Source organism: Mytilus trossulus, chromosome 6 (genome assembly GCF_036588685.1).
Source record: "Mytilus trossulus isolate FHL-02 chromosome 6, PNRI_Mtr1.1.1.hap1, whole genome shotgun sequence".
NCBI classification, from domain to species: domain Eukaryota; kingdom Metazoa; phylum Mollusca; class Bivalvia; order Mytilida; family Mytilidae; genus Mytilus; species Mytilus trossulus.
This window is the reverse complement of record NC_086378.1, coordinates 82,107,765-82,121,046: the sequence shown is the minus strand read 5'-3', so window position 1 is coordinate 82,121,046 and position 13,282 is coordinate 82,107,765. Positions and strand designations below refer to the sequence as shown.

General features: G+C 31.9%; 1 protein-coding gene across 1 annotated transcript; it reads right to left on the bottom strand.

The window, feature by feature from the left end:
* Positions 1–166: 166 nt before the first annotated feature.
* On the bottom strand, positions 167–6,144 carry LOC134723055 (tensin-4-like). Its single transcript, XM_063586691.1, has 5 exons — positions 6,130–6,144; positions 5,660–5,744; positions 3,922–4,008; positions 3,200–3,412; positions 167–252 (listed from the first exon to the last, which is right to left on the bottom strand). Exons 1-5 carry the CDS (start codon positions 6,142–6,144, stop codon positions 167–169), a joined length of 486 nt encoding a protein of 161 aa, XP_063442761.1.
* Between the last annotated feature and the right edge of the window lie 7,138 nt (positions 6,145–13,282).

Here is a 13,282-nt window from a genome sequence, read left to right as displayed (position 1 = left end):
GCTGATATTCCGAATCTAAATCTCGTCCTCTCTATAACACCGTTAAATATGTATTTTGTATTAAAATTAAGTCAAAGGTAAAGCTTATTACACAGTCGTAGAAATTATGTTTTTACAGACTGAGGCAATACCATGTATAAGATACGTGTTATTATATTTATAGTTATTACTTACCACATTTTGGGAGATTTAATGTACATGGAAGTATACCTTGTGCTTTTGTATGTTGGAATACTAGTGATCCGATGGTGTCTAAAATATAAATCAAAACAATATTGCAGAATTAGTTTGTTAATATCTATGATAAGAAGTATTGTTGAAGTACTCTAGAATATGACTGCTGAATGTGAATTCGAATTTGCATAAGACTTGTCCCGGTATTTATTTATTCAGCGTTCATGTAATGTAATTATAGCGGCATATTTAACATTGCCATACTTTTTCTTAAAGTGTCCGGCACCAAGTCAGAAATATAGCAGTTGTTATCTTATAGTTTGTTTGGGTTTAACGTTGCATTGTCGGTTGTTTTTTGTTGCACCTCAGTGTTCTATTGTTTCTCTGTTTTCCTCTTATAGTTGTCGTGTTTTTCTCGGTTTAAGTTTGTAACACGGATTTGTTTTCTCTCAATCGGACCGTAATATTACAGTTGTCTTTATTGAACATGTTTCGATTATTTTCGATTTGTTGAGGTATTCATAAGTCCTCTTCGATTATTTCGTTTTTGATTGACACCTTTAGAAGAGGAAAATTCAAAACGGAACGGTCCTTAATAAATGGAAAAGAATAAAAGCTTCAACACATCAATAGAATGGATAACAACTGTCATAAACCTGACTTTGTAAGGCATTTTCTGAACTGCTGATATATTTTTTTCTACAAAATATTGATAATGTTATTTGATTCTTGACCTTTTAAACAGAAAATCATCTGTTTAAAAAAGCAGAATAGAAAGAAAAAGTATCAAGGATGTTATCAAAACCAATCTATTAGTCAATTAAAAATAAAGAAAATTCCTTAATCACAAGAAAAGAATGAAACAGAAAATTTCTATTCACTTAATTACGAAATTTGTCTTGGAAGAGTCAACACTTAATCTAAACAGGTGTCAGGCTCAATAAATTATGTTTCCATATATTATTATTGATCCTATACTACACAAGCATGTATAGTAAAAAGTAAAGCGTTTTTTTTTAAAATAAATTTAAAAAGTTTAACAACACGATTTTGCATTGAAAACATAATAAAACGAACCGATGTGCACCAAACAACAACAAACAAAAAGAAATTACACATGCGAAAAGTGAATTATTATAACTTAACATCGGGCATTATGCATTTATTTGTATTGATATCGGAATTTCAACCATTGGCATTGAGTTATCCCTCTTAATGTCTGTACTTATCTAGATACGAAATATCAAACATAGATGCATTGCTTGATTCTAGTTCTACAAGAACACACTTCGAAATTGCAGGCATTTAGAGCGTAAATAGAGGTATGTTAACTGTTGTATAATGATTTTTTGTAAACATTTTATGATTGGAGAATACTAGGAAAGAAATACAAAACAATTGGTACTTGTGGACGGGCCTTTTTTTGCAATGCACATTTTTCAAAAACCGTTATTTTTTTTTCATTTATTTGCGTTTTCCTGTATTAACAGACATATGTCCTCTTCTCATTGGTTTTTGTGCTTATACATAAGAATCCATTGTGACGTCATAATATATTTTTTTCAGTGTTTCGCAGTGTAGCGGTAAAATACTGTCTTAAAGTTTATATGATATTTTGTATGGGTCAATGATTGATGATTCGATAGGTCAGGTGACCTAATGTTTTGTTATGTTAATTTGTTTTTCGCGGGTTCGTGACAAAAATGTCAAGGTGGCCATTCTAACCGTAGTCATCGTACAGTTTAAACTTCCTTTTTTGCATAGAAAAAAAAATGTTTTGCAAATCATGGTCATGATGGAGTACGGCATCATTACCCAGAAATGCATTGCATTGCTCCGTGCGCAGGTTTCCAAACTATATAAGTTGTTTTTTCATGGGCGACGAGTGTCTGTTTATGACAGGTATTCATAATGATATTTATCATTCGGAATGTTCTTGGAAGTTAATAGCTATTTATTACTATTGTTGCCGGAAGTATATTTTTTGGTTCACACAGTTGTGTGTTAAATTACTTAGAAAAGATACTATTACTTTTTTAAATATGATGTATGCATATGTATATATGCGATTATCGTATTGCACTGAATTACAAATTTGATTAAATGTTGGCTCCAGTCTATCTGCACGACAAAATGCATATTTTAGTTGAGTCTAATTTAGTTGGCCAAAATTATTGTGTAGTTAGGACTTTACATTTACATATCATACTTATTACGAATTTGTAAGACGTACGAAAACACATAGCTAACCATACTATAATCTCTATATATAAATATATGACATCCGTTTATAGTAAACTTAGTCTTAAACTTGATCGTAAATAGCAATAACACTTTTTTTTTATTAGTATATATGTATTTTTATAGTGTACAGAATAAGCAAAAATAATTGTCCATTTCACCAAGTACCTACAAAAATTAGACAGTTTTAAACAGAAGTCTTATCTATGACCTAAAAGTCCGTTCGATGGCGTAAACAATATCCGGGCGCCTTATATTCGTTTTCCTCTCCAAATAACACAAACGGATAATCAGAAGCGAGGATGGCAAATGCGACCTATATAATTCAAAGGCATTATTATTAGTTTATAGTGGAAGGAAGAGATGAGACACACACAAGAAGGTCTCATCATTAAACAGTATAGATGGTTCGAAAGTTTGGTGTCTCATAAGATACATTATGTGTTTGTGAAGCGTCGTTCTTTCTTTATTTTGAATTAGCGGGTTCTTAGAATACATCCAACTGAATTTGCCATATATGTGAACTGTTGTATGATGAATTTTTGTAAACATTTACTGACTGGAGAATTTCAAATAAGGTAGCAATAGTCATTGGTACTTGGGGACAAGACCAATCCACCATTATCTACACTAGACATTGCCTGTGCCAAGTCATGACAGTTATTGTCTATTCGTTTGAAGCGTCTTATCTTTCAATTTTGCCATTTGATGAGGGCATTCCCGTTTTGAATTTTCCTCGGAGTTCAGTATTTTTGTGATTTTACTTTTTATTGTTAAATCTCACCAAACGTCTGCGCTGTGTAAGAGAACTGATACTTGTTTTCTGCTGTTTTCTCAATACGATATGTAGAGACACAATCTTCCAATGCAATTGCTGTTGGGTTATCGTACAATGAGTCGATTGCCACCCGCAAAACGAGAGCAAAACATCCAACTTTTGTTTTTGACTTCCTTATCAAAAAAGTTCCAGGTGTGGTGGCTTTCAGCGAGAGAAGAGCTGAAATAGCATTAAAGTAATTCTATCTACATTTTGATGTAATTTGGATGAATTGACTACTATACCAATGTTTATTTTACAAATATGTACCATATGATTCAAAATTAACATAGCTTTTGTTGACGTTTGTCGCAGTTTGATTTGAATCAACAACTTCATATTAATTCTCTAGCTTAATCAAATTAAGTTTAGACAATAAATCAAGGAAATTACCTGAAGATAATTTCTATTTAGTCGGTCATGTCTATCTTATTTTTCAATATTTGGAAACATATCCTCAAGGTATCACATCTTTATATAGGCATCCGAATAGTTAACTGAAGTTAGACATAACTTAAAACGTTATGCATATGTTACCGGTTTGTTGTTATTAAAGGTACCAGGATTATAAGAATATTCAAGCAAAGCTCTTAAGGCACCTTTTACGACCAATATTAATGTTATTGTAATTAATATTTATTCCGAGTGATACAAGTTATCAATTGATAAATGAACATAATATATAGAACCTTCTGTTTTACTTATATCTGGCATAAACCAAAATTTTGCTGCCTTTTCTACATAGTTCAGAGTAATAAACGTTGGAGCTATCAAATCTAAAATGAAAAAGCAGACAAAATATTTGTTAAGACGTAACGATGTTATATAAAAGAAAGGTCAATAAATGCAGTAAATGTAATGTAATATTATAACTCTTATGTAACAATATCAACCTGAAGAGAAAAAAGAATTATGTGGTCCTATCAAATTACTCTAATACAAAAGTAACATCACAGTATCTTTAAAGCAAAATGACAAAAAAAAGTTATCAGTTTCACACACAATGTACTATAAAAAAGAACCAATAGTAAAACATTTACAAACCTGTAACTTAAATTTAACAAGTGAAATAATGTAAATGAACATACTTATGTCAAATTGTAATATCTTATTTATATCATTTCATTGTTTTAAACCTTAAAGCGTGAGTGTTTTTGCTTCCAAATTTCCCGCGACCACGCATGACCGAAATAATTTGGCAAGTAAAGATCGGCAAATAACTGAAACGATTTTGTTTTACAAAAACGAATTTAGTATTGACAATGTTTAACATGGGTTTTGAATACTTGCCTTACTAACACAAATTTATAACAGCATCAAAATACCGTTGTAATGTTGCTCTAAAAACGAAAGTAAGAAACGCGAAGCACAGTCTGGTTTTACCTTTTACGAATGCACATATCCCAAAATTGAAAGCAACTGCTAAATATGTCCTATATAAAATTCCACACATATATATGGGGTCAATTTGGCTGAGTCAGTTGAACCCTTGTGCCTTTTAATATTTTTCTAATAATTCATGAAAAATTAAAGGAGAATTTTTAAAAGTTTGTGATAAATGGGGTCAATTCTGAAACACCGACGCAATAATTTTATTTTGCATTTAATGACCCCCTCTCCAAATCAGGATTTGCAATCCATATATGTGTCAATAATAGTATTATTTATAGATTATTACATGTAATTTTCCATATGGGCCTGGTATCAGCCCTAGACTCCCATATCAAGCCAGAGGGCTTTAGCCCGAGGGCTTGATATGGGTCGTGGGCTGATACCATGGACCATATGAAAAATGACATGTAATAATCTATTTATCACATATTTTTAAGCAAGAGTAAAAACAAAAAGCTTACACCGAATTATTTCTTCAAAAATCAAAAAGATATTTAACGGGAAAAAAATGTAAAAACTATCACTGTGAGTTAAAAAAAAAAGTTCGAATCACAGAAGGTTAACAACGTTTTGTGAAAAGTTTCAGAAATAATTAACAATAAATATATTAATTCTAAGAATTGCAAATATTAAACAACTTTAAAGTGTTACATTACACTGAAATGTTAAAAAAATGCTTATGAAGAATCCTATATCGCTACTCATTCCAGTGTGGCTTCATATATTTTCTAAATTCTTTATGACGTCAAAATTTTACGAACACTTTTGTGATTTTCACTGTTGATTTCTACTTTTTTCTTCTACAGCAGATTCGTAATTTTCTCCATTTCTTTTCGTTGTGTTCAACTTGTTTACAAATAGTCTTTGATTGACAGGTTACCGGAAGTTGAACTCGGGGGCTTGATATGGATTTCGAGGGCTGATATCGATATCGGCCCTGAGGGCTGATAACCAACCTTGACTTCCGGCTATTATTAGCCATGCAAAAACGTACGTATCAGTACAAAATATGTGATAAATTTTGTTATAAAGTACCTTCTGAAACCTCCAGTTGTTCAAAATTCGAGCTTAAACTTATATCATTCGTAGGTACATTATTACTGGACTTCCTTGATAATAACTGAAAAAAGAAACATTTATATAATTACTACGTTTTCTTTCTACTCTTTTACACATTTTGTAACGTCGATATGTGCAGACAGAAATCAGAGTTAAACTAATTTTTATTACTTGATAACGTTTTTGTTCTCTATGAAAATTTATTATAGCGTCAAGTTATACGTATTCCCGTGGTAACTAACTGTGCACCACATAGAATTGTTGTTGAGTATACGTATTAAAAAGGTTACTGCAAAAACGAACTCAGAACACAAATTCCACCAACGACTTGGACCGTAAAATTTATGACATATGAGGAATTAAGAAAACATTACAAAGTATTAAGTTAGTATTGATTTATTTTGTTAGTTGTTCAAAAGTTTAAAGTTTTGCATGTGCACATTTACATTGTTTGTAGCCATTTTGTATTTTACGGATAGGCGTTTAACTGTATTTTTCACAATTATGATTGCTGGATCCTATTTATTGTCACATTTACCTATCAAATTTTCCTCGTTAAATGTCTTTACCATCTTCTCAAATATTAATATCCGTTCAAGTTGGAGTTGTTTTTAAATGTTAGTTATGTATTCATAGTTCGTGGATTAATCTTAAAGTGAAATAAAAAAAAATGTTTCGCATTAACCTATACATAATCTATGGCCTTTGGAAATTGTTTATTCTATTTCGTCACTCCAGGCTTTAGCAAAATCATACATTTTATAAGTTTTGTAAAAGAGGGTCGAAAGATACCAGAGGGAGAGCCAAACTCACAGAACTCATTGTAACGTTTGATCTATTCAGTTAATAAACGAAATTACAAAATTTTGCTTGTCGCTGTTCTTAATGGTTTTATAACACGGTTTCGAGGATATCACCAGCCCAGTAGTCGGTGTTGACATGAATATCAATAATTTGGTCATTTTTATAAATTTCCTGTTTACAAAACTTTGATTTTTTTCGAAAAACTAAGGATGTTCTTATCACAGGAATAGGTTAGCCATCACTGTATTGGATACCTAAACTACATAAGTGTCATTACAAACAACGGTATATTGCTGGGTATTCCCAGTGCTCCACGAAACCTCTTTCTAAATAATTTACATCTATTTTATCAGCAATCAAAGACGGGCTTCAAAGTTATTGTAAACCGCCTATTCTAGAGATGGCGTGAATCAGATGTGGATACTTAAAAATTCAAAGATCTTACAGAGTACATACAATCTAAATCTCTTTCATCTTGTAACAGTATTAAAACATTTGACTTTTCTACTTTTTTTGTACACAAGTATTCCACATTCCAAACTAAAAGACAAATTGAAAGAGTTGGTATTGCTTTGCTTCATAAAAAAGAATGGCCAACGTAGATACATGCATCCTGTCTTAGAGAGGGATAAATCCTACTTTGTAAAGTGTCACTCTGATTCAAACAAAAAAAATCTCTGAAACTGATATTATCAAGATGGTTGATAACTTGATCAACAACATATTTGTTACGTTCGGAGGACATGTTTTCAACAGACTGTCGGCATTCCAATGGGAACAAACTGTGCCCCTCTTCTTGCCGACTTGTTTCTATATTATAATGAGGCTGACTTCATGCAGCAGAAACTTCTGAGGAAGTAAGATAGGAAGTAAGCATTATCCTTTAACTCTACTTTCCGCTATATATATAGATGATGTTCTTTCACTAAATAATTAAAAATTTGGTGACTATGTGGAACAGGTTCTCTCCCGTCGAACTAGAGATTAAGGGTACTACATATACAGTTAAGTCGGCCTCATATCCTGACTTATATCTAGAAATGGACAATGAGGGTCGATTGAAAACAAAACTTAACGACAAAAGAGATAATTTTATTCCTAAGTAGCAACATTCCAGCAGCACCTGCATATGGAATATCTGTCTCCCAATTGATACGATATTCCCGTGCTTGCATTTCCTATCATGTTTTTCTTAATAGAGGGTTGCTGCTCACAAGAAAGCTATTAAACCAAGAGTTTTAAATGGTGAAGTTGAAATCATCAACTCTTTTATTTTACGGACGCCATCACGAGTTGGTTGACCGTTATTGAATAACCGTTTCACAAATGATATCGGATATTTTCCTTGCGTCGTAACTACAATCCCCTTCCCTTTCATGAATGTGACCTACCGAATTAGACTATTTACCGGATTTGTAATCACATAAGCAACACGACGGGTGCCACATGTGGAACAGGATCTGCTTACCCTTCCATAGCACCTGAGATCAGCCCTAGTTTTTGGAAGGGTTCGTGTTGTTTATTCTTAAGTTTTCTATGTTGTGTCATGTGTACTGTTGTTTGTCTGTTTGTCTTTTTCATTTTTAGCCTTGGTGTTGTCAGTTTGTTATAGATTTATGAGTTTGACTGTCCCTTTGGTATTTTTCATCCCGCTTTTAGCCGTATTTGGCACAACTTTTTTGAAATTTTGGATCCTCAATGCTCTTCAACTTCGTTCTTTTTTGGCTTTATGAATATTTTGACATGAGCGTCACCAATAAGTCTTATGTAGACGAAACGCGCGTCTGGCGTACTAAATTATAATCCTGGTACCTTTGAAAACTATTTACACCACTGGGTCGATGCCACTGCTGGTGTAGTTTCGTACCCGAGGATATCGAATTCAAACTGTTTTGTGTTTACGAACACATTATTTAGGATACAAATAATTAAACTAACAAAAAGTAAAGAAAACGTTCAAATCATATATACTAAAAACACTATGCGTACATACGTCGGTGTCTGGATCATTAACGACCTCGGCGAAATCAATCATGTCATGTTTTTTGTGTCTTCCAAAAATACAATTAGGACAAACGGCAACGCTACAGTCAGTGCAGTAGAAGCAACATTTCCAGCCTTTGTGGAATTCACATTTAGCAATCAAATTAGATGTTCTCCCTTTTTTAGTCAAACCAACATTTCTTATGTCGACTATTTCGTGAGGCTCCGATGTTCTGAATTTGGAGTGCACGTTATCGCAACATTTACCACACATTAGTAATTCACAGGTAAGGCATTTCCATTTGATAGACCCCGTTTGATCACAAAGTTGACATAAAATAGGCACTTGTCCCTGTATAAATTGATCCGAAGACATATTGCTGGACATAAACCTCATTCAATATACCAAACAAAAAACTGTATCAGTCGATTTATCAAATAGCTTATCTCAAGTAAAGTGCATAAACACTTATTGATCGCTTGATTAAAATCATTCTTACGGTTATCTTTTAACCGTCTAGAAAGATCTCCCACTCATTATCAAGAAATCTGGGCCAAAAACTCAATATATTGTAACTGTATACAAATTTTAAACGGAACGATGATAATTTCACCTGTTGACACAATAGTAATGATTTTTGTTATTTTATGTTAACTTATTTAGGTTACTATCTCGTGTCTCTATGTATCTTATATTTAGTAGCTTTGATTAGCTTTTTGTATAACTATAAATTTTCACTTTTTATCCTAAAATTTTGAAAAAAAATTATTTCCGTTCTCCATTTATACTGTATACCTTCTAACGCAATACTTTTGTTAATTTGTGTACATTACTATATTTGGCGCCAAGGTACTTATTCAAGGTTATTGTTGACTTTCTGAAATTATTTTACATCTCACAGCGGTATAATACTGTTGATTTTATTTATTTTCTCTTTTTTTTTATTCATTTTGTATTTACATTATTTCGTTGATCATTTTTATTCGTTCAGTGTATGTTCACTTTTGTTAATATGTCTTTTGAGTTATGTCTTTCTATTGGAAGGTTGGTTCCTATTGAAATGTTTTAACCTGCTGCTTTTGTTTGCAACTATCCTAAGATAGGACCTTGCTGTTCAGTAATTTTCGTTTGTTGATGTGTTTAATAAGTGTCTCATTTCTCGGTTAAAATTACGATTAGATAGTTGGTTTTCCCGTTTCCTGTTTCCTGCTGCTTTGCACTTGTCATTTTTGAGGCCCTTTATAGCTTTCTGTTCAGTGTGAGCCAGCACTCATTCCACATATTTTTATATCTTTTACAAAATCGGTCTGTTTTTCAAAAACCTCAATATAGTACGAGTAGTTCACAAGTGCATTTCCATTAGACTAAAACTATTTTGTTTACAGAGAGGTTATAATACAGGCACTTTTCCTTGTTGCATCGAATCTTAAGACGCCTGGTTAAACACGACCTTCTTAAACAGAAAAGACAATACTATATCATTACAATTATCAAATTGTTTATCATAAAAGTATTTTTTTTTGCATATTTTTGATAATTCTTAAAAGTCACATATTTAAATCTGTCGATCTTTATACATTTATATTATTTGCTGCTGTTTTCTTTTCACCTTTTAAAAAAATGAAAAAAATGAGGGGAACATTCAAACAAGACAACAAAAATCCATTAAAACAAACATCACTATAGTAACAGAAAATAGCGAAAGACAAACAACAAGAAGCAAATTATTACGCAGACAATTTACCAAATTATATCTTTGGTTTCTTTGCTTAGTTTCTTTAAGCAGAAGATAAAATGAACATAGCTTCAAGTCTGCTTATATTGAACATCGTTAAACCTTTATCTCCTTATTAACTGATATTCGGGTTTGTCTTGTTAATATTTGTTCAAAATAAGGCACCGAGTATTGTACTTAGTGCAAAATAATTACTTTAGTAACTATTATTTCGCTATTTTCAATCCCAGACAAACTCATAAAGAAGTGATGAATAATTCAAAACAGAATCCTCTGACAATTACAACTTATTACAAGTTCAGTAGACAATTCAGGAAACTGCACGAGACAACTAGGATATAATTTCTCTACATGCATGAATGATCATAAACACGAGTACTGGATGCAACCACATTCGAAACTACACATTCTACGAGTGGCATGAATCAGATGTGGATACTAAAAGATTCCAAAGAACTTTTAGAAATCATAAAATTTTAGACTCTTTTATTTTTGAATACTTCAGACCAACATTTAAGATAGACGGCACAAAATTTCCTATTTTGTTTTTGATTTACCTCTCTTTGATGGTTGTGTTCTACTGACTCATTCTTATATACTTTGATATATAGACTTTACTATATAGTCTTTAACTTTTATACACAACTTAAAAAAAAGTTAAAAAACTGAGAAATACGAACCCACTCAAAAACCGGGGCAATTGCACGTGCTCTTAACAGTGTCAACAGATCATGCTCAAACTGTGAAACACGTCGTGTGGCTCATGTAAGTTCAATGTTGGGATAAATATAATTCGGTGATATCCCATTTGAGGCATCCAAGGAAAGAAAACAACTAAAGAACCGAGTAGTGTACGAAGTGCAAAATAATCAATTATCATTATTTCGTTGTTTTTTTTCAATGTTCAGACAGAATCATAAAATGGTAATGAATTATTCAAAACGGAATTCTTCTTTCGTATACCACTTACGACATGTTACGACAAGTTTGTAGACAATACAGGAAATTGTTCGAGACAACTAAGATATAATTTCTCCACATGCAAAAAGTATCATAAAGACAATACCTGATGATAAAATTGAGAATTGAAAATTGAGAAACTACTTTCGGAATTCAAAGAATTGAGCTTTCGATAGTGCACAATACGATTAGTCTGTACTTTGATATACCCGGTAGTATAGATGTATGATATGGATTCCATTAAGGTGTAATACCACCAAATCATGGTATGTCACATCCGGTTGTATACGAAAGTAGGTCTAAAAAAATATTCCCTTGAATTTGACCGTTGTAGGTAATTAATTCTACATTTTATTGCAGTAAAACTATTTCTGTGTCATAAACATATGTCTTGTGTATTTCTAAGCACCATTATTTTTTATTTGTGATTCCTACAGAAAATTTTGTAATCTTGAGGTTTCATGGTGACTAAACCTTGTGCACACATAGAATAAGGGGAGAAATTTGATTGGTTAACTTCAAATGATGGTTATTTCCTTATATGCAATGAAATGTTATGTAAAAATTTTTCTATAGAACTGGACAGGATAAAACTTTACTCATGCCAAGTATTTCTTTATTTGAAACAAAGATAAATTATGCACATTTTTTGGAAAAGTGCAAATTTAACAAAGACTAATAGGGGAAAATCAATGGTGGTATTACACCTTAAACATGTATAAATTAATTTTCTTTTAATGTGATATTTAAAAGGCTTACGAAACCTCGCCTAACCTATGTTTGTGATGAAATTTACGATTGTCATTTAAAACGTATTTTGTCTCTTATGCATTCATCTTATATTAAACTTTCAACATGTGCTCTAACTTCAGATAAAATTTCCAAGATCTGTTTTTTTTTAATGAAAAAATAAATTTCAATAATTACAAACAAAGTACCAATAAACTTCACAAGTTTAATTTCAAACCTCTTATATTATTTGTTTAATTCTATTTTTGCAAACACTTAATAATGAGAAAATATAGACTTAAATTCCCCCGTAAGAAGGCAATTAAATATGTAATATTGTTTAATGTCAGAATTCCATTGTTTGCAACTTTCTCATAAGTTAAACAATTTACATCCAAAATTAGAATCTGTTACAGACTAAACACAATAATTTGGAAGTAAAGCAACAACAAAAACTATTATATTAAATTATCAATTCAATCTTGACGAGATGTTTGAAAGTGCCAGTGTTTAGGTTCAGTGAATTCGAAAATTCAATAAGTATAATAAATGTACAAAATACTTTTTTCATTTTTAATACCCACTTAGATTTCCTAAAATTGTGAATGGAAATGGGGAATTTGACCAGAAGCAACCAACATGACCAAAGAGCAGGAAACAGTACAAGACAACATACGGGTAAACAAAGCTAGCAAATCACACAACCGTTGGCGGGCGTCAGCAGCATTTATAAATTGTTTTCAACTAGTTCAATAATAATGAACGTCGCAATTAACTCAAATTAACCATATAAATTCGAAATAAATCATTTGCGAATTAAGAAAAAAAGCAAATTAACACTACTGTTGTTTGTTTATATCATTGCAAGTTATCTATAATTGTACCGTTTACGAGTTTTGTACTTTGAATAAAATATTCGAGTTCTACATTAAGATATGCACCATCGAAGTATGCATACATACATACGTTTAGTACGATGTAAATTATCACTGAACTAGTACTCATTTTTGTTTCGGGGACAGCTAGAGCACGCTGGTGTGGCGGTATTTTCTTGCTGTATTGAAGACCTATTTGTGGCCTTCAGATATTTTCGGCTTTTTGGTTTGGTTGTTGTCTCTTTGGCACATTCCCAATTTCCATTCTCAATTTTAAACACATCAATGTATTCTAAATGACTGGGAAAATTAAATCCTCCTTATCGTGGTCTCCCTTATTCCTTTTATTTTCTTTTTACCATTTACAGGTTGTAATAACAATCAATCGACATGTACACATGTACATATACAATGAACACGTGATATGTTAAATTTTCTGTGTAATGCCTATATGATTTACTTTAACGTCCATACTTCCTTATGATTTGCTTGAATTTGGAAATTGTCGCCTC